Below are 23810 nucleotides of genomic sequence, written 5' to 3' on the forward strand. Positions count from 1 at the left end.
AGTACATGAGAAATCAGCTCTCCGAGTGCTCAATCGTTAGACCTTCAGGTCTAAAGCCAAATTGGGTTTAGTATTAGTACTAAAAATATTGTTCTGAAAAAAGATACTAACCTGTGTTGAAAAAAAAAACAGCGGCGAATGGAAGTTACTCAGAAGTCACTAAATGAATTCAACAATGATGCAGAATTATTGAAACATTTTATAACAGGTGATGAAACATGGATTTACAGATATGGCTTCGAACTAAGGCTCAATCATCCCAGTGGAGGCATTCTGGATCGCCAAGAAGGAAAAGGGCTCGATAAGTGCAGTCAAACGTGAACAAACAGTTCTTCTGTGCGTTTGTTCCATGCTCACTGTGTTCTTTGATTTTAATGACATAGTGCAACAAGAATTCTGGACAGAAGGTCAATAAGGAGAACTACCTATAAGTTTAACGCTGTTTGCGTAAAGCAATCCAAAAAATGGCCAGATTTGTGGTAAAACAACTCATGGCTTTTGCACCATGAGTTCAAACTTCATTGCTTGTTCGTGAATTTTTTGCCAATAAAAAAAGTACTAACGATGTTCCAGCCTCCACATTATCCAAACATGGCTCCATGTGCCTTTTTCATTTTTTTATTTCTAAAAATAAAGAGAACCTTTAAGAGCCATTGGACCCTTAGGGGGGTAAAAAACAAGTGTAAATGACATTAAAAGTGTATCGCTGAAAGAGCTATCCCAATACATAAAAATGTAAACTAGCCACCTACCGCTTTAATTAGTTTTTCTTGTTTAATTAGTGAATTAGACTAATTAGTCTTGTTTCTTTAACTAGTGTATTAATTGAAAAATAAAGTGGTGTGCTTAAAGTCACTATCTACTACCTCTTTATGCAAAGAGAAACATATTTATTTTTGAAACAAATCTTTTTACAAAATTTGAAGTAATTTTACAACCTCTACAGAAAATTCTTTTAAAAATAAAAATCATTGTTTATTTGGTTGTTTTCAATAAAAAACACTGCAACACCCATTAACTTTCGAATATTCCTTTTCAAAAACTGTAAAAATGTAGTAATTGTCTCTTAAAACCGAGCCTTGGAATATTCTTGTCGGAAAGTTAATTACAATCACGTACATTTTTAACACTTCACCTTTCAAATTAAGTTTATCCAAAACTCCCATTACTACTCTTCCAATCTATTCTCTTTTGGTTCCATCTAACAACTGAGATGAACAATGTGAAGTGCCATTATGTGTCTGTTTAATTAACTAGGGTGTCCAGCTTCACCTTTCTCCTTCGAACAGTTATATAAAAGTATATTTGTTATTGATTTTAATAATTAGGATTGAATGTAATGGTGTGAGTTAAACTACCACTTATTGTATAAAACAAAATAAACAAAAGAATATCTAAATAGTTTATTCTTAAATTAATTTTCCATGAATACAAGGTAAAAATGCCAATGATTTGTGGTTTTAATAAATAGTTTTACTATTAAGCATACAGGTAAAAGAATAACGTAATCAGTAACCATTTGAAATATTGTACAACTTAAATAAATATTATGTTATATTCGCTGACTTGCATAGCAATTCTTAAAAACTGCCTTATGACCGAGTCAATGGTTAAAACGTAAAACCACTGTTAATGTCGATAAAAATAAATGTATTTTTACAAATAATGGATTTTTTCTCTGTAATTTCAACATAAGTATAGGCCAAGAGAATATGGCTAACAAGTCCTTAGTATAAGGACACAATGTCGGAAAAAAAAACCAACATCTAAGTAATCTATGGTAAACAGTTAGCTGGCATTTGTTTCTGTGCTCTTCTCAGAAGCAGCAGCCAACTTTTTTTGGTTGCTGACTCGCCAGTCCAATGCCTTGAATAGTTGGTCGATTTCCTTCACCCCTGCCTAAAAACAATGACAGTTTTTTTTAATGAACCATTCAATGTTATAATGACTATATTCTGCATAAAGAGAAAAATAATAAAATAACTATTAACACATGCACTACCACATTCTTAAAACAAACAATCTAAAATTATAACTCGACATTGTAAATCTACGGCAACTGGATTCTACCCACAGACTGTAAATGCACATTTGCGTCCTGTTATCTTTCAATCATGTGCTTTTAAAGCACTAGTTTATTTTGAACATCGGAATACTATGTACTAATCTAAAGGGACGCCTGCTGCACTTGTGGATCGCTTCATTTGTGGCCCTGACATCCAATAACAATAACGGCACACCATACAGTAGGTACAACTAATATTGTAAATAATAGTATATTTCTGTAATAGCAAGTGTACTAACTTTACTCATCAATAAAAACTGATTTGTCATTTACTCTTATACATTGAAATTGAATACGGACCTGAAAAGTAATTCTTAAATCGTGTTATTTGCCTGTCATTCATCTGTGCTGTAAACACTTGATAGAGATTTGAAACTTGAGCTCCTGGTCTTGGTATATATGGAAACTACCATCCTCTGGAGGAGAACTTTCATCCTACACAACCTTCCTTCCTCTAGAATATTTCAGAACCTCCCTACTGACAACCATCATTATACAGCCAAAATATTTAGTTAGCTAGAACATCATTCTTTGTATTCAAAATTATTAAAAACACATTACAATTTAATTGCATTTAAATAAAGGTTTATTATTTTTCTAAACAAATAATACTCTACACCTCAAAACAGACAAATACTATGAAATTAACCCTCCGAGCGTCGGGCGACTTGTTTTAAGACGGCGGGCACTTGCCGATCAAATTAATTCGACCCGCGTAATATTGTTCTAAATTACTTATAACGAAAGCCTGTGAATTGTTCTTTACATTTAGTGGTCTTTGCGTACCTCTTGGTCTGTACCAGATGCTAGTGTACGTAGTTTATACCAGCTGTTATTTCGGGCGGGACGCGGCTCGCGCGATTGTTCAGTGTGTTGTTGTAAATATATTATGATATAACATTATGAATATATTCACAGAACCCTATAACCCTGTATATTTATGTGTTCATGACTAAATTTGCTATAATTTGTCTATTATGAAATTGTTCTAGAGATAATATAACAATAACATGTGGATACTTTTATATTAACCCTTTGACGGCCACGGGCCGATATACTGGCTCTCGAATTTCTTTTCCGAAACGGCCGTGAGCCGAGATATCGGCATAGAAAAATCAGTTCGAAAACGGCATCGCGCCGAGAAATCGGCACCCTTCATTTGATTAAATTATTCCCTTACCTCTTTATTTTCGGTTTGTAATATAATATCAAACGAAACGTAAACATATATCCTTTCAAATTATTATAATTATTATAAAATGTTTTTACTTTTTTTTGTTCAGTAGAAAGATGCAATTCAGAAGGCAGTGACGTGTCAAACAAGATGTTCGGTTCTCTTTGGTAGCAGCTGTTTGTTCGTTGTGGCTTTGTACACTTGGTTTTGTTCTTAGACGTTGTAATGTGAGGTTATGTTACATTTGCTGTGAAGTTTAGTAATGTTTCTTTTCTGGTTTACATTTAGCAATGAGTAACAAAAGACGTCGTGAAGCATCGCCTGTAAGTGAGGACACATTGTTTTCCTGTCTTCAAAATGCTAATGTAAGGACTATTAGTAATGACACTTCCAATTATGATCTCTTTTCTTCTGAAGACAGCACTAGTGACTTGGACGATACGGACGATGATCCTACGTTCGATCCTGCCAATTTAGGACCGTCTACATCACAAACCAGATTTGGTCTGCCCCTACAAACTAGGCCTAGATTTTTTTGATGTGAGTTCTAGTTCTGATTCTGAGCAAAATGTTAGCTTAGGCCCTAGTGTAACAAATATTCCAAGGCCTAGAGGTAGGCCTAAGGGTAGTACTAATGCTACTCCTAATGATAGTGACTTAGCCTATTCTCCAGAAAGAATATGGGTTCCTGTCAGTGAAAAATGATGATTCATCTATTAGGCCTAAACATGATTTTTCATTCAATGAGATTCCTGGTCCAAGACATTGCCCACCTCCAGACTCAGCTCCCATTATGTATGTGCTGCTTTTTCTCACTAATAACCTTATTGAAAATTTTGTTACCGAGACCAACCGCTATGCTCAAGATGCCATAAATAGTAGTGGAATGAACAGGGTAATGGAAAAAGTTTCTTTTGCGGAAATGAAAGCTTTCATAGCAGCAAATTTGAATATGGGACTGAATAAAAAAACCTTCTATAGATATGTACTGGAGCTCTTCTTCTTCTCAGGTTACACCATGGTATTCTCGATTGTTCAGCAGAAATAGATTTGAAGATATTTTAAGATTTTTTCATATGGTTGACAATAAAAAATTGGCAAAACACGGTACCCCATATTATGACCCCACACAGCAAAATTTCAGCCACTTGTAGACCATGCTAATAGAGTTTTCCGTCAATATTATATCCCTAACCAGCATCTAAGCATTGACGAGTCTCTAGTTGGAACCAAAAATCATACCCAACTATTGCAGTATATGCCTAACAAAAAGCACCACAAATGGGGGATCAAACTTTGGGTGCTGTGTGATTCCGTCTCAAAATTATTGCTTAGCATTCTTTTGTTATAAAGGAGCTAAAAGCAATGAAGACCAGGAAAACATAAGAAAAAGAGGTCTAGCTTTTACTGTAGTTACAAAATTATTGGACATGGGGAACTATCTGAACAAGGCTTATCACTTGTATACTGATAACTTTTTCACGTCCATTCCTCTAATTGAATATTTATATTCAAAAATGACATTTGTAACAGGTACAATCAGGAAGAATAGGAGAGGAATCCCTGATGAATTGTTAGGAAAATACAAGGTAGGGGATAAAAGATACATGAGGAGTAAGGAAATTTTAGGTTTAGCTTATAGAGAGAAGTCATCTCAAAAAAGTCAGGTGATTCTTGTGTCTTCTGATAGCAAAGCTGCTAACGTACAAGTAAGCAAGAATAAGGGAACAAAAGTGGTAATAAAAACAAAACCAGACATGATCCACCAGTATAATAAATTTATGGGTGGGATCGACACCACGGACCAGATGTTATATTCATATCTAGACGAGAGGCGTACCGTAAAATATTGGCGTAAGATCACATTCAATATTTTGTCTAGAATGATTTTGAATTCTTATATTCTATACAAAATGAACTGCAAAGACAAACCTAAGTCACGTTTGAATTTCACAATAAATGTTATTGAGACACTTGCTCAAGACTGGCTAATTGCTAAGAACATTCCAGCTAATTTAGGAGGAGGTGATGGCCAAATGCCCCTTAGTCGGTTTGGAATGGATAAGATTCCTGAAAAGAAAGAAAAGAATTGCTGTGTCTGCAGTACAAAAAATCAAAGAAGGAGAACAAGACTGCATTGTTTAAAATGTACCAAAGGAGTACATGCAGAGTGTGTTTCCATAAACACAAATGTGCATAAAGAAGCACAAAAGACCGTGTAAATATTGTATATAGATTTGTTAACTATAATTATTATTACTATACATTTTTAAATGTTCATGTATAAAGTGTTTGAAGACAATTGTGTAAACAAGAGAAAACTATAAGGTGACCATTGTACAGTAATTCACATGGCCTATGGACAAACAAGAAGTTACAAGGTAAACACTTGTTATACCAAACTTTCATGTTGATTCGCATGGTGTGCTGTGTTGTAGTTTTCTATAAAAATATTTCTAAAAACTTTATTTCTGAAAGATATCCATATGATTTTTTTCTATACTTGTTTGAAAATATGTATACTTTCTTATAATAATAATGGTTTCCTTGAAATAATTTTTTTTATCCTAGTTGTCACCAATCAAACACAAAAAATAAAAAAACATCCTAATTTTTTGAAAAAAATAAATAAAAATAATAATAATAAAAAAGTTTAATTGTTACAAAAATATATTTTGATGCTTTTATATATACTACTAAATAAAACAAAACAAACATCACTAAGATACTACTATTTATAGATGAGTTACACCAGTGTTTTGTAGGAGTGTGTCAAAAGTGCCATTTTGAGGCTGGCCTTTTTGGCAAGTAATCTGGATATAATGGCTGGGGTGTTTAGAAGTACAAATGAATTTATGGCTTGGCCTTCAAAGGGTAAAAAAAAAAAATTTTTTTCTAAAATATTTTTTCCCCTTTCAGCCTGAGGGCTGTTGCAAAAAGAAAATTTTTTTAAAGATTTTTGTTCTTATATAATCATATTCTGTGATTCTTTCCAAGAAAGATGATGTATAATACACTATATTTAAACCATTCTTAAGTTTTTTTATGAATTGTGCAAGAAAAGACTGCAAAAGTTACAACTCGGAGGGTTAAAGGACTGTTATTAATATATTTAAAGCCTAGGTTTAGAATCCTGCCATTTTCTATTCTGGCCTTACCTCGCAGAGGAGGTAGACAGGTGGATTCTGTTGTATATATTCGACCTTTTATATGTAATACATGTTCAATAGTAAATATAATTTCCTTATAGTTGTTAATTGTTAAAGCAATCATTCTACTATCAAACAAATGACAAAATGAATATGACTTAAGATCTTACCATGACCAGGAAAACCTTAATTTCTCCACTGCTGTCCAGAGCCGTTAACCGCACACTCTTATCACTAGGTCTATCGACAGTCATTTCAGCCCATATCTGAAACAAGAATATATTACTGAATAATATTGCAAGAGAATAGAGCGTTTGTTCTAAAACAAAACATTTCAGGAAATCCTTGTGTACAGTTAATACACTCACTACAGACTCTTCTGTCTAAGATCAATAGAAACAGTCAGGAGTTTAATTTCAGTGTCGTTATTTAGCGATGCTGCAATCAATCTTCAAAATTTCACTACATGAATTAAAAAAAAAACTTTAATTACAACTGATCATAATCTCTAATTTCCAACCTAACGTTTTCATGAAGATTAAAATTTTATTCATGAATCTGATTATAGTTTGTTGGATGTTGAATGCAAGTAAGGTATTTAGAATAATATGACGTAATTCGGTACTCCGATCTAGAACGATTTGTTACTCTTGCCTCACAGAGACATTTAAAAATATACGCTACTTGAAATAACCTTCAAGATTTTGTATCGCTTCCTCATAAAAGGTGGCTTGTGGTGACATTAAAATATTAATACCTTAGGATATGATGTAATGTGCAAAATTTCTCTATTTATGGGGGAAAATGTTGCTGTTTTTCAGACTTTTAAACATCCTGTATGTTTTACTGTATAAAATAAAAAAAAATATAATTTCTACCTATCTACATTCAAGACTGTATGATTACAGTACACAAGTGTCTACGTATGTACTTATTATAAAGTAAGTTACCTTAGTATTGAGGACCACTCTGAGACTACCCGAGACCCTCATCACCACCCGGGACTGGGTTCTGTTCTCCACCGAGAGATCATTCAAGCGAAGAGTCCCTCTGCCCCTCTCTCCACCCAGTTGGATTTGTCTTTGTTGAATGCAAATAATTTACAATTTATCTGGAACAAAACAATAAAGTTTTATCTATCAATCAAGCAATTGGAAAGTCCTAATCTGAATAAATTTTTGTGTGAACTGATACGATGATCTTTCCAGGACGGAAAGTATCCTGGAATTAAGCAACAAAAGTCATAAACCGGCAATTGGTTTCTTTCTAACTGGTAGGCTGTTGTTCTTGGGTTACTTGTACACTTTTATAATAAAATATGTAAAATTCTTTGTAAATTGTTAATCTCCCTTTATGTGTATAATTTTGTTCACAATGAACTAGATAAATTCTATGATGTTTTTAACATCATCAATGATAAAAAAATGTAAATGCTTAAGTCAAAGGCAATAACAAGAGAGTTTGGTGCACCTAGGAAAGATTGTTTAAAACCCTGCAAATGTATGAAACTGGCTCCGCAACTTTTGGTCGCCAAGACCCAAAGAGGCTGTAAACAAATAGCCTGACAGTGAAGGGGCTAACAAATTTTTCTAAACAATTCACAAAATGATCTTGCAAATCTTACTAAATTAGCAGAATCATGAGCATTTGTATAGTGAACCACTGGAGGGTTACATAAAGTAGAAAAATAAGCTGAGTAAATATTGCTTACCTGGAGGATGTTAATCTCTTCTTCTTCTCCAGTTTTCACAGTTACTTCTTCATACTTTCTTTTTACAGCTCGTGATTCCTCATATTCTCTTGCAGCCTCACTGAGACTTTTCCGCTTTCTTTCATCATTTGCCATTTCCTAAAACAGAAGAGAATGTAGTTAAAATATTTTTTTATCAGCATTTACAGTTAGTACAATGGCAATACATTACAAATTTTATCAACATAATTAAATACGATCAAGCAAATTAAATTAAACCATAAATAACATTATAAAATTAATAAATCAGATTATGTATTTAACTTAAAGGCTAGCAACTGCTACAAAACAGTTTTGCTATCAAGTCAATAAATAAAAAAGATGAGAAAATATTTACTCATAATATTAGGAGTGTGTGTATATTGGAAATTTAAAATTGAGTAAGAATCGTGATCTATTATTCAACACCTATGTTGTTAAGTTTCTATATAACAACAATGTTAAATTATTTGGATAGTTAAAAACAGAAAGACGTAAAACTTACAGATTGTATATCAGGCCGTTCTCGTTGTATGACTGACGTGAAAAGCATTTCTGGGGTGACACCGTTAGTAACAGAAGCTTCACTGCTACAGTTACTGGAGTTCTAGAACAAGCCAAGAAAATCTAATTGCAAAATGTTAACAATTTTCACTATCAGTTCACATAAAAATAAACTACATAACTTAACTACAAGGGTTATAACTGTGGAAATTATAGCAAAAACTCTTTCCTAGGTTAGGAAAGGAGGAAATAGGTTACATAGTGCACTATGACTCCACAATTTCACTTTAGCAGGATTGGATAGGTTCTTCTCAATAGTACTTATGGAAATCTTAGTTTATTTCGATTACCTCCGATGATATACAGTTGAAGGAATTTAGCTGTGCTCGTAGGTTTCGAATACTAGTCTTTCAACAAATAAACGCTATTTGTGTGGCGGGTTGCGTTTACGTGGTAGCTGCTGAGATGAAGGCGCAACAATCTCTTTAACGACTTTAAACTCACGATTTTTGATTTGAAGATCAGTATTGATGAATTCGTTATTTTCAAAACACGTTATTAAACAACACTATAACAACTGAAAAACAAGGATAAGTCCTATTATTGCTATTATTTAGTATTCTCTTATTATTTACATTCCATCACAATCAGCACTGTCACAAAACAGACTAATTGTAGCGAGTGTGATGAGTTATTTCGGCCAATACGATTCCTGAAAGGAGGATTTTACCCATGAGTCACAGGAAATGTTTTCAGGATGCAGCATATAATGCTACCCCGCCACCCCTCCCGCCTATCACCACTCACTCAAGGTCACGTGCGCAGCTAAAGTCCTCAAACTGTACAATGGTTACTGTTAGAGCTGCTCTATTGTTATATGTGTTCGAAAAAACCAACTCTTGAAGTAATACTTCTCCTGACAGAGAGCTCTGTGGATATTGAGTGGATGCTTGTAAAAAAACTGCCATTTAGAGTGTTGTGCTTTGATTATTGTTACAGATGAAGTGAAAATGACACGTGCATCAGATTGATCTTTGATTGAGTTATGCATGTTTATTTTACACAAGATTCTTTGGCCATCTTTGTCTATGATGACGGCACCTGCACTTCAGTATCAAAGTCATACACCCTTAAGTTTGTCTGTCACTCAATACTTAATTGCATCATCCAATCTTAACCTTTCCCACATCGTTGATAGGATACATTCGAATGATAAATTTTGACCTAAACACCAAACACTGATTATATCCAAAATTACACATTGTGTCTCTTGGAGAGTTTTTTTAGTTGACAAAAAGCCTTTGAAATGGCAGGTGCACACTCCGTGCTTATGGCACAGACTAGGAAGTAATTTTAGACAACCCAAATTCCCAGAAGGGGGTGGGGCACTCTTTGTCTAGCTCCCCACCTGCTCCAACCAAATACATCAGTTGTCTGCCCAGTTGATAAGATAAGATGATAGACCTTAGATAAGAGAATGTTCTAATAATTACTAGTTTATATAACTTTTCAGTTTTGTTGGATTGTACCATGAATTTAGATCAAATTATCAGTATGGTAAATAGTTATTAGATTTGTACCAATAAATATCCAAATTTGAATTAAAATGCCCTCTTTTTTTCCATTGACCTCTTATAGTATATTTATAATAAAAACTAGCTTTGAACTTAAAGAAAAATATATTTTATAGATGTCTGGGCGTTGAAGGAAAATTATGCAATTCATTAGCAGTAATAATAATAATAATAATATTCTTAATTGCAGGAAACAATTAACAATAATTGTATTGCAAGCGTCATATAGAAATAAAAGTCCTAATCTAATAACTAACACAATTAATTTTAATTCTGAGTAAAAAAATATTCGAGTAAATTTAAAATAAAAATTACTTTTTGGGTATGTGCCACCTGCCACCGTTTTCTCGATATTGGCCAAATTTTCTTGGATATCAGAAGGGGAGTTGGAATTTTTTTAAATGTTAGTGAAGACTATCCCAGCGACCCATCGCAAACTCGTCAACTGAGTAAAATGCTTTGGACACTAAGAAGTGTTTTAATCGAGATTTAAATTGTTTGTGGTTATTGACGCGTTTGACCTCTTCAGGGAGCCTATTGATTAGCCTCACACCAACCTGAGATGGCAAGCGTTCAAAAACAGTAGTTCTGTGCTGTGCCATACGAAAGTTGTCCCGGCCTCTAGTTCCGTATTGGTGTACGTCGCTACCCCGAAGTGAGACGCACTTGAATCGGCAGTATAGCACGACGTCGAGAATGTAGAGGCTAGGCAAAGTGAGTAATCCAAGCTCCCCGAAGGCTAATTTACACGACTCTCTCTGATTTAATTTGTAAACGATTCTGACAGCTTTCTTTTGCATTCTAAACACTCTATTAAATTTGTATCTAGAACAGCCACCCCACAATCTTAGACCATAAGCTAAATGTGGATGTATTAGGCCAAAGTAAGCTGGCTTCAGAATATCCAATGAACATTATGCAGTGTGTGAAGGCTTGATTCTTAGGGTTACATTAACTAAAATGAAAGTCTTCCGGGTCACAGTGTTCTCAAAACATTGATCATAATTGGTTGTTGATAGTTAAGCTTCAGCCAGTCACAATAAAGCTCCCTCCCTTCAACTCATCTACAAAGAAGAATTCTTATTATATTAGTAGCAGTTTCAGTTGAACCAGTTGACTGAAGATGGCTACCAGGCTGAAATGTTTCAAGAATTTAATTGTATGATCAGTTTCGACAGAGTCAGAAGACTTTGATGTTAGCATGGCGCAACACTGATTCTTTCTTTGTCTCTTTTCTTACAATTCAATAAAAATATGCATGTTCAAAGTGCAGAATAAATTAAGCCATTATTTCACTGGTTCATCTTGAAAACGATTCTGAATTCATCAATCAAATAGCGATCAAACTATTTGATTTATTTATCTGATTTCTTTTGGAAATCTAATTGATGCATTGGATTTAATTCCTATTTGGATGTACCACTATCGGCCTCCCAAAGACTACATATATATATATATGTGTGGTTTCAATGTGGCCTTGAAATCTCCACTATTTTGGCTAACTTTTTGGATTTGATAACTAATGAGTGAAAATTCAAGATTAGCAGCAATGGAACCTAAGTCGCCTACTTCAAGTAATAGTCTTGATGAAATTAACTTTATCAACGTTTTTAGTACTAAAATTTTAAAGATATCATCTACACACACATGTAAACACCTGAATTTTCCAAATTTTAAACAGTATTGCAGAGATCACTTTGTATAACAAACTATGGTTTTATATCCAGATGCCAGACAAATCTGTATATCTCATCAGTGTCAGCTGATGGTAGACCAAAAAGGTAGACTCTGGAACTGAAGAGGCTAGACCCTACTTTAAGAGATCATTCACAGGTTTCATTCCACTCAGTTTAACCCTTTAGACCAATTCGAAAATAAAAATCATTCATAAAATTGTACAGAATGCCAATATGAAAAACACAATGTCTAAATAAACACAATCAAAGTTCATCCCTCACTAATGCATGATATTTTTCCCTTGGAAATAAATGATTTACTATTACTATTTTAATAATAAAATTAAAATAACAAAGTCAATTCAAATCAATTTACTCCAATGGAACTTAAATTAAAAGTCATTTGTTTTTAATACAATCCATAATAGTTCTCTCCATTATTGAACACTTTACGGTAGAGGAACATCTGTACGTGGAGGGGAGGTCGTTCAACAACAATTGGTACTCACAGTTGCAGCTGCCCCACTAGTTTCTGCTTCACTGCGTACAGTTTCTGATGATACCTCCTGTAACATAGGAATTGATCGTTATTATTTTTCATCTTTGGAGTCACATTACATAGTTAACACACTCGCTGTGGGTGACAACAATTGTCATGTAATACTGGTGTGCCATGCGGATGACAACAATAGCAGACATCTGCTCGCTTGGCCGCCATTGCCTCAGTGTGAGCCTAGCAGTTGCCGTGGAATGTTGTGCCGTTTGCTGCGCGTTGTGCTCGTTTCCTACGTTGTTTATTCGCAATCCGTTAATGATTCGAATTTTCGTTCACTGGCTGTGCTGTATTGTTTATTGTGTGTAATGTATGGTGTAAGGTGACTGTATATGTGTGTTTCTTATTGTATTTAGGCAATATGGAGGATGACAATGAACTAGTGGAAGACTTTATGAGTGAACAGGACGTTTCCGATTCATATTCTATTCTTCCATGTTTATGGACTGTTTTAAAGTTTTTACACAAAACAATTTTTTTCACTATTTGTGCAATTGACAATGTCTTCCGCGAGTGACAGTGCCATTCGGGAGTAATAGACACAGTGTCCTGCGGTACTGACTAAGCGGGGACCGGACAATTGTCAGTTATGATGTCACCAAGTCTGGCAGTGGGGTTACCTAGACAACCTTGTACAACCTTTTTGGCTGATCTGACTTTGTTTTGGGTAAACAAAAAAAATTTCCCACATTTACCATGACCAGTAAAATTTTTTTCAGCCGCAAATGTGTTAAATAAACATTGTAGTAATACTCTAGCTTATTGTAACAAGTGTACAAGAGTGTATACTGTACAACTGCATTAGGTTGTAACTTGTATTTTTCTTGAAAAATCATCTAATTTGAAAAATATTTTTGGTTCTTACAAAATGTAGTGTTTTCAGGTGTAATATTAGATTATGTCCTGTAGAGTCTACTTTTTATTTACTTCATTTATAGGTATAGTAATAATAACTTTCATAGTATATTGTAGAGAAAGATCTGTTATATCTGGCCTTATTATATCCAGCATCTCAGATAACTAGCCCTTTGGCATGTTTTGTAACTGCAAAGTTTGCGTACAAAGAATGCCACACAGGAGGCTCGATCACTTTCTCACACATGTCAGCTAGAGGGGTAGAGGTGGTAGAGGGTAAGGGAAGATCCAAATTACGTTTTTGCTTGTGGAATAGAAAGTATGGACTTGGCGAAACTGTGATATCGTTTTGTCAGATTCGAATGTGCATCAGGGTGTTTTAGTACGGTAGTTACTTATTGCTTTTTCAATACGATAAGATCTGAATTTAGAATGCTTTGCATTACCGAAAGTTTAATTTATTTAAAATAAATTTCTATTTATACCCACTTGAACGGGTATGATATTTTATATATAGTTTGTGAATACCTTGGTGACGGACATGTGCGAGCTTTCTTAATTAATGCATTAAGCTTTTGTCTGTATATGTTGCGGATGTATGCGTGAGAGCGCTGAGGCGTGTGTGCATGCATGTGTGTGTGTGTGCGAGTGTGTGTGAGTGAGTGAGTGCGAGTGTGAGGGTGTGTGTGTGTGTGTGTGTGTGTGTGTGCAAGTGTGTGTGCGTGTGTGAGTGAGAGAGAGAGAGAGTTTATTGTTTTAGCTTTGTATGAATGCGTGTGTGTGTTTTTTTTTTTTTTTTTTTCTTGTGAAGGAATGCATTAATTTCTATATAGTGTAGGTTCCAGAAATCGACAACAATAAAATGATTCGTTTCTGTTTATCTTTTTATTTTTCTATTCTTTTCCTTTTTTATAGGTCTTAAAATAAGGTTTCTTGGGCACTCTTTAAGCATATCCCGTATGTTGTCTTACTTCTTATAGCCATAAAACTTCATATACTAGAATTTGTTGCATCTTTGTCATGTCGTTCCATTATCATAACTGATTAAATTATTACTTTTTACACTGCTTGAATTTAGTTAATATGCATCCAAACAGAGTATGTTCACTATTTAGTTATCTTTAGTTATCTTTAAATCAGACAATTGTAATTTTGTTCTAATATTTACATTATATATTAGTATTATTGTGATTGCAAACTCGAGTGAAGATGGACTCGGTTCTCACACACAGGCTTTTGCCCATGTGGGTACCTTCTCATGTATATTATTATCATATGTTTGTATTATATGTAAATGAGATAAATAAGTGAAAATGAAAATAAACTGTGTTTTACCGATCTTTCAAGCATAACTACAAAAACTAAAATATCCAACACATTAGTTTACTTTTGAAGTTGAAAATAAAATAAACATTTTCTGTATCATAAATTTATAAAATGTACCATCTGCAGTTCCAGTGCAGAACGTTTTTATGATTACATAGTGCCTTCTAAAAGTAAACCAAACCGTGTGATTGCTATAAATAATTTACGTTACTCAAATTACAACTCCGTGTTTATCAGTCTAGCTTAGACCCACCATCATCAAATGTTTCATAAGAGGGCCATGTCCTGTCAGCATCCCTTGCTTAGATCTAGGAGTATTAACCATAATTTTCTATATAGAGGAATAAACATTTTCAATTGCCTGAGTCCTGATGTCTTTCTCCAAGTCTATTCTGTATATTCCTCTTTTCCCGAACATTTACTAGATCTTTACTGTAGGAGAAGGCTACTCCACAGCCCGGCTCTGGTCCTACCAAAAGGCTTTCAGAACCTATTTTGGCAACCTATTTCATTCCCAGAAATGCCTTTATGGCCCTGCATACAGCCCATATTAAACGTAACATCCAGCCTATTCTGTCACCATATTATTTTACTATATTCTTTTGTTGTTCACAGTTGAAAGTAGTGCATTTTTCTTGTGATTTGGTGAAGCTTAACCAAATATGATCAACACGGCTTCTTCATTACAGTCTGCCAACTCTTCGACAACTTAATGTTATTTTCTTTTTTGATTATTTCAACAGGGTGGCCATTCAAAACCTCTTTTCAAATCCCAGGATTTTTCCAGTCAAAAATGTCTGATTCTCAAGTTCATTTTCAAACCAAGTAAACTGTAATAGTATATTTAACCCTGTACTGAGTGGAACAGTGACGGTTTATTGTCAGTAGCTGTATTTACAGGAAATGCCACAATGCTACAGTGACTAGCAAATTTTGTTGCTAGCGATATGTCAGAAATTCTGTAATGATTCATCACTGCCACCTATTTTAAGCTCCTTAATTTTTATCTCTGTGTCTTTCAATATGGCAACATAACATTGTGTATGCTAATAACTTTCCTTTCTGTAATGTTTGGAAAATACATGTATCCAATATAGAAAAAATAAAGAGAACAAACTATACCAACACAGTGCTACCACGAAGCAAACTACAATCCAGCAATGTGGGTCAGAAGTCTGTGTTGCATGAACATTCAATATGAGACTTTACTAACTTCTTTTCCATCTCATTTCCATTAGTATAAAGAGAAAAGAATAGGGAAAAGAATGGAAATAGGAGATAGAGAAATCATATAGCATAGGTGCTGCAAATTCCTAATCCTTTAAGTTAAAAAATATATACTATTTAAAGCAATGCTGGTGTTTTAGTTTTAGAGTCTATTTATCTATAAAAATAGCGAATGTGAAATATTGAACTTACAACTCGCTCGTGGAGATTCTGGCCGAACACGAAGGTTGGAACTGTGGGAGTAGCTCCAGTGGGAGCCTGGGGCTGAGACTTGCACGGTGAGCTGGCACAGTCTGAGCTGGCCAGTGGTACAAATGACACTTTGGATACCTCGGAACATTGCTTGGAAGAATTTGCCTGCTAACAAAATGTATAATAGCAATTTCAGCAACTCTATTCCCATTCCTTTTACAATTGTACATGGCTCTTGCCATCAAAACATAGGATACATATTGTAATAATTTGCTAACTACAGATCAAAATTATACAATAAAATTACAACAGCTAATTAAAAACTATTTGAACTTAATACAAATGTAATTTCTTAATTTGGATAAACGTTTTAAAATGTAATTATATATTTAGGCAAGTTATTATGTAACCAATTATTATGTTATCAGGATCTGTTCTATGGTGGTCAGATTAAAACCAACATACTAGTTGTAAGGATTAGGTTTATTATGAAGAGATTTTTACTGGACATGCATTGAAGAATAAAACATAGAAAATCTTATGATTAGGTGTTGTAACATGTAATATTAATACTAAAATTACAATATAAGATTATTATGTGTGAATTTTAATATTAGTTATGGTGTACAAGTAATAAAAATCATATTGTTTTATAATGCATAATGGACTTCTGATACAACAATTTGCTATCTCTCATTTCATGAGTCAACTTCCTTGGGACATGATTTTTATCCCTACAATATATATGGATTTTCTGTATCACTTGCAATTATTTTATTTTCATTGAGAAACTCTGATTTTCCGTATTTTTCCATTTATTCAAGTTGTTCTCAGAAACACGTAAAAAAGAAATATGCCTGAAGTGGCTGACATTGATCTCTAGATAAAATGTTATTCAATGCGCAAAGCCTTGTTCCCCACCACTTCGAACAGCTGACTGGGGTTACCAACATGGATGTTATCCAAAACAAAATATTGTATGCAATGCAGAATGCTGATCAAAAACATTGTTTTGCTAGATACGTTTTCAGTTACAACATATGCACAAGACTTAGTTGCATACTATAATATAACATGGGTAGTACAGGTATTGTTATAACTAACAAAATAACTTTCTTTCTAAATGTATGTAAAAATTCCAGTTTTTTGCTAAAATAAACCAAATTTGGATAATAATTTTTTTTTAGAAGAAAAGTGTACTATAAACGGTTTCTTGAACTAAAAACATTTCCTTTAGCCAATTTTCCCTTAAAAGTACTGTAAATTATAATAAATACCTTAAATTTTTGTCATTTTGGTATAAAATTCACCCAATGAGGTCAGGTATATAAATATTTAAGTTCTAATAGGTTAACAGGTTAGCTAATTACAATTGCTCACCTTTTCTGATTCTTGTGAAGGAATATTACTAGCTTCAGAGCAGGTAGTGGTTTCTGATGTACTGCTACTGTCATCATTATCTAAGGCTACAACAAAGAACACATTGTTGGTCACTGGTAACACTGGGTAAATACGAAAAAAGTGAAACATTACATTTTGACACATAGCAGCCAAATATGGAAATAAATGAAATCAGATACTTAAAACAGTTGATGGAATAGTACTAGAGTAGTCTGATAGAAAGCTTAAGGAAAAGAAAAGCAAGAATTTAAAAGAATACAAACATTATTTGTTGAGTGGTGGCTCTGGAAATCAAAATTTTAAAACCATATCTTTAAATATTAAAATGAATTAAATATTAATATAATTGCAAACTGTAATATTCTAGGTTTGCATGCCTAGTTATGGAGGGAGATGACTGATAGACCCAAAACAATGGTACTGTATACAAACAAAAATTCCCTAAACACAGGTGTTCCAACTTCTTGCTCCTGTACATATACAAGGTGTGTTAAAAAAGTAATGGGAATTCTAAGTTTCGTAGGTTTGGATACTACCGTTGTCAAGATTTTTTTATTATGTTGGTACTCATGCTCCTGAAGTATAATACAATTTCCAGCTGTATTCATTGCTTACTTTTTCAGCGGTAGCTATTTAGAGGTGTTTTATAAACTCAGTGATTTACATTTGTTAAAAAACTAATTTGTATAAAAATTTGTGTGAAAAATAAAAGTGTAAAATGTTAATAAAGGCCTATGGTGAGTCTGCTATGAGTAAAACAAGGGTTTATGACTGGCATATACATTTCAAAGATGGCCATGACGACATTGAAGATGATGAACGCCTGGCAAATCAACAACTGATGAAAAAGTGGAAGAAATGGTTATGAACACAATCATAAAATTTAAATTAGAGAAGCTGCTGATGATGTTAGCATATAATTTAGCCCAGGTCATGATATTTTTTTCAAATGTTTTGGATATGGTAGCAAAATTTGTTCAAAACTTGTTGAATTCTGAACAAAAAAAGCGGCGGGAAGTTATTAAATGAAGTCAACGACAATACAGAATTGTTTGTGAATTTTTGGCTAAAAACAGCACTGCAAGAAGCCTTAGCCTCCATATTCTCCAGTTACAGCACTGTGTGACTGAAGGAAACAGGATTTTTCCGGACATTTGCCATCGTTCAGTGAAACAATAAATCAGTAACACTACGTTTCGAGATCTGCAATCTGATCTCTTCTTCAGGTAAAGAACTAACCTAATACATAATATTACAAACTAGGTTGAAATAAACAAATCTTACCAGAGCGTTGATTACCATTGGCTAGTCCCTCTGGTCAGTCGTAGGTGGTTAGTAGACGAATGAAGACGTATTGTCACCTTTCCGTAGTTCAGTTTTAATGATTAGTGTTTTGTATAGTTTTTATTAAGTGCATGTTTATAGAGTTAGTGAAGTTGACAAACAACATGTAGGTTGTGATTCCTGACTTAGGCGTGCCACAACGCTCTGGTAAGATTTGTTTATTTCAACCTAGTTTGTAATATTATGTATTAGGTTAGTTCTTTACCTGAAGAAGAGATCAGATTGCAGATCTCGAAACGTAGTGTTACTGATTTATTGTTTCACTGAACGATGGCAAATGTCCGGAAAAATCCTGTTTCCTTCACAATCCTTCCATCGTCAAAAATAACCTTCAAACAAAGGACTGTGTGACTCTTTTTACTTTATACTTTTTTATGCTGTGGTTACAAGCATAGATGACATTAAAAGTGGTTTGCTGAAAGAGCTAAAGGCTATTTCTAAGATCAAGTTTGAGAAGTGTTTTGAGGATTAGAAGAAGCGCTGGCATAAGTGCATAATATCTAATGGGTACTATTTTGAAGGTGACAACATTAATGTAGACATATTATTTGTTCAAAAAAATAAAAATAAAATTTCTGTAACTATTTGAACATACTTAATAAATTAGTAAACTTACTTTCTAATAAACAGCTTACCTGCTTTACAAAATGGGTTGCTTAGTTTGGCAGGACTTAACACAAAAGAAGGGATTGAGTTGTTAGTTGTACTACTCGCAGGTGTAGCTGCAGGTGAAGTTGATGATCCCAACTGTGATGCTCTGAGTAAAACAGGAGCAGTTTTTCTAGGAGCTGTAAACAACATTTATTTGATAACATGAACTCTATTCATGGTTGTTTATGTAGCCTATAAAGCAGCATAACGATTAGTGTGTAACAATCATACCCCTAATTGAAAATTGTAATTGATGATTTTTTAAATTTAATTTACACTTCAAATAAACTTATATATTTATTATTTGAGTCCTCACTGCATTTAAAAAAGTTATGCATAATTTGAGAAAAATAATGAACTAAAGACGCATTTTTACTTTTTATATATTATTATTTTAGTTATAAATATTATTATTTATAAAAATTTGCATGAAATTTTTCTCTACCTACTAGATTAATTAAGTGCATGCAAAACTGCTATGGTATTTTTTTAGTCAAAGCTTACAATTTAAGATAAGTTATCAAATATTTTTGGTTTTCTATAAGAATTTAATACATGTACTTGTTTTTTTTTTTTACTAACAAAGCTACCAAACAAGTTAATAAATGATTAGTAAACATTAATATACCTAATAAATCCTTCTTTTACAGATGGGAAATTTTCTCAAGATCTAAAAATATCTGAAGTAATACCAATCGGGAGAAAACCACTATGAAACTTTACCAAATTCCAAATCAATTTCTTTATAACCATCTATTACAAAAGTATACAAAAATTTAAAAATTCAATTAAAAAGACTATATTTTTGAAGATACCCAACATGAATAAAGGAACAATAAATCAACCATTACTTTCATTAAAAGTTTTTGTTGAGCATTACTGATTCTGTTGATAAGGATGACAAAACAGTTGCCTCTTTATGAATTTGACAAAGGAATTTAATATTATCAACCATGAAACTCTTTTGTAAATACTGCAAGAAATAAGAATTGATAAGTTATTTTTGGCATGGTTTAAACCATATATTGTGGGGAGGACACAATATGTAGAAATAATTGATAAATCAAATGACTATTTAAACAGAATAACTTCAACTTCAGAACAACAACGAACATTGAGAGGGACACAAAGAGCGAACTATGGTTTTCTCTAATGTCTTTGTTATTTGTATAAAATGGAGAAAATTCTACACAATACACACACACCAACTATACATGTAGACAGTGATATGGACCGGGTCAATACACAGTGAGGATTTACCTAATGATCATTTAAATATATAAAATTATGGTATTTTACAATTTTGAGAATACAATCATTTGATGGCTTAAATTGAAATTAGAAAAATATGTACGGTATCCTTAAAAACTAAAAAAAGTTCAAATTACATCTAAAATACTTTAAAAGGATTAGTAATATTCCTTACAGTATACTACAAATATTCAATTAGAACCTAAATACTACAAGGTAACAGGTGGGTTTAATTTCTAATAAACACTTTCAAATACTTCTCAAAAATACAAATATAGCATATCAAATGTTTTAATTTTTTTTATATTTGTGTGGACTATTCATAAAAACTAACTTTTCTGTATTTTAATGTTTAAACATTAAAACAAGTATACATCCTACAAAAAAGGTTTAGTTACATATTAATTATAATCAGGCATTGGCCAAAAAGAGAGTGTAAAATTATAAAAATATAACTTAGTTCTTATGGAGTAAAACTCAAGATTGCTTCCACTACTGCCAGCTTTTAAATATATTGTAGATCTAAGCATCCATAAGAATTTTTATGAACTTTTGAGGTTGGACAGGTTAAACCAATTTAATTCTTGATTAACTAATTTAATTTAAATCTTGATAGTAATCCCAATAATAATTTATATCGATGTTAATAATTTACTGTTGAATTAACTCTGAAAAATGAGTTTGTAATCGTACATTTCAATAAATGCAATTAATACATTTCAAGACTTTGAAACTTATTTCCACACAGGACGGGTTTTAGGCATGGGCCATATGGGCAACAAATATTTGAGAGCAGCAAAATTTAAGGGAAAATAAATTTAATCTGGACAAAAAGTTGAACTTTATTATTGTTTTCAGATTTATTTAATGAAAAGACAAAATATTTGTTTGATGGTGCCAGAGCGCTTAACAGAAGCACATGGACATGAACAAAAAGACAAATTCATATTGTTTACCTCTCTCTCTCTCACTACAATTTACATCCAGTCTATAGTCAAGTTATTTGTAGTGTTGTTTCGTTATTTCTATTTCTAATAATTTTATAGTAGTGTTTAGTGAGCATTGTGTTTTAAACTTTTAAAATTTATGTAAAATGTGATTTAGTGTATCAAAAACTTATTGTGTATCAGTTCTTTCGGTTTGTACGAAAAATATGGCAGATGGACGTAAGAGACTAAGAAGTGAAGAGTACAAAAAAATGGAACAAATGGAAACAGTTGTTGAGGTAAAACTGCAAATCTTAATGTGTGTGTTTTTTTATTGTTTAGTTTTTGTGTGTTTTTTTTTAAATCAGTTCACGTTTAGGGCAAACTTCTTTTCATTCAAATTATAACTCCATGATTGAGGGAGAAAATTCAGATGATGGTGAAGAAGCAAGTCCTCCAGTGGTGGTGGTAGCAAGCAAGGATAAGGAAGTTGTGCCTCTATCCAAAGTATTTAGAAAAAAGACAAATATATTACAGTATATAGCTCAATATAATAATTTGTTACTTTCTTGAGCTCGTTTCATTTATACAATGATTAACTACCAAACTATACCTGCTGTCTATGACATTATTCTTGTGGTGGGAGTAGGGAAGGCGGCAGCAAATGTATAGGGTACATGAGCGTAAAATGTATAATTCCGGGCTTGACTCCAAGACGGAGATTTTTAAAGTATCCAGATATTCATGAACATTGGATATTTACCCGGGTATTACATCACTGCAGGTAGATGTCAAAAATATCAAAATATCTGGAAACTTTGAAGAAGATATTGAACTTATACCATTCACAAAACTTCCAAATACGCAAACATATTTAATTTTATAAAGGCTTAAATTTATTACTTTGACGTGACTCTTATTTTCTTATCAGAATCGTAGATGATCATGACAATTCTGCAGTCCGAGACGAATTGGTAAATTTATATATTTATTTCTATGTTGTGTGAATGGGGAAAAATATGACTATTGAACAGACTAAAATTTATTTAAGTTAGATTGTGGAAAATGAGGTGGCGAACAGGTTGGCGAGAGCTTTCTTAACTCATATGCCTGAAAGGAATTCTTTTGATGCTTGGCAAAGTGTCAAGTCAGAATCACTGTCACGAAATAGGAGGCTGTGGAGACTTTTCCCTCTTAGAAAAAACTCCCAGGTTTGAGACAAGCAAAAGCTATCATAAGGGACACACATACAGTACCATAGCTAGGGTTGATTCAGAATTATACAGATGTGGATTCCAGATTTTAGGAAAAAGTCTAGACCAGAGCCAGATTTCAGATGGTGCATTAATCGGAAGATGAAATGAAGCTAAACAATATAAGCACAGACTCCCTATCGATAGACAACAAAGCTATTCTCAGTAGACCAGACATCAGATTGTTCTTTAGTCTGTTGACTGGACATTGCCCACTTAATTACCACCTGTTAAGGATGGTTATCTGTATAAGGTTTGATCAATCATCCACATGATGTAATTTACCTAGTAGCATGATCTGATTAGACAGGCAGCAACAAGTTTCAACATGTTGGAGCTTGTCAGTCGTCTGCCAGAGCTGCTAGAATGAGGCCATGTTTATCGTGTCTGTAGTGCATCATGGACTGAAGAATCGTCTTCAAGCAGATACGGACCTTATGGCCAAAATTGTAACTGAAGATGAAAGTTGGGTCTATGGATATGACCCTAAAACCAAAATACGCAGAGTTCCCAATGGAAAACAGTGCATTTCCTTGCCCTGCTTTTTTCTTTAGTGAGAGCATAGTGTGATCAGAGTTCGTTCCAAGAGGAAACAACTGTGAACTCTTAATTTTATAAGGACAACATTTGTGAAATGGCGTACGAAGAAAGGGTCTAGAAAAATGTGTGAATGGCTTTCTTCTTCATCACGGCAATGCACTGTGTCACACCTCGCTTTTTATTCATGAGTTTTTGGCCGAAAAAGGTGTTCCTGTCTTTCCACATCCGCCATACTCACCCGATTTAGCACCATACATGACTTCTGGATCTTCCCAAAAATTGAAACTGTGCTTAAAGGAAAATGTTTTTACACAATTCTTGACATTGAGAGGGCATTCCATGACCAAGCATCTAACAAAAAACCCTTCAGAAAGAAACCTTCCAGAAATGTTCCCAGTCATGGACTAAACGTTGGCATAA

At 33.4% G+C, this 23810-nt stretch overlaps 1 protein-coding gene across 1 annotated transcript in view; it reads right to left on the bottom strand.

Annotated features, from left to right (window-relative positions):
- Positions 1–1451: 1451 nt before the first annotated feature.
- LOC124374647 (ran-binding protein 3-like) overlaps positions 1452–23810 on the bottom strand; it is a gene marked incomplete at its 5' end in the record, with an annotated part of 36128 nt that continues 13769 nt past the window's right edge. Inside the window, 10 exon segments of the mRNA XM_046832823.1 lie at positions 1452–1899; positions 6559–6654; positions 7339–7449; positions 7452–7499; positions 8100–8237; positions 8623–8724; positions 12381–12437; positions 16025–16189; positions 17405–17490; positions 19405–19557. Of these exon segments, the coding sequence (XP_046688779.1) occupies positions 1789–1899; positions 6559–6654; positions 7339–7449; positions 7452–7499; positions 8100–8237; positions 8623–8724; positions 12381–12437; positions 16025–16189; positions 17405–17490; positions 19405–19557 (1067 nt within the window).

Source organism: Homalodisca vitripennis, unplaced genomic scaffold, assembly GCF_021130785.1.
Source record: "Homalodisca vitripennis isolate AUS2020 unplaced genomic scaffold, UT_GWSS_2.1 ScUCBcl_9375;HRSCAF=17843, whole genome shotgun sequence".
Classification (NCBI taxonomy): Eukaryota; Metazoa; Arthropoda; class Insecta; order Hemiptera; family Cicadellidae; genus Homalodisca; species Homalodisca vitripennis.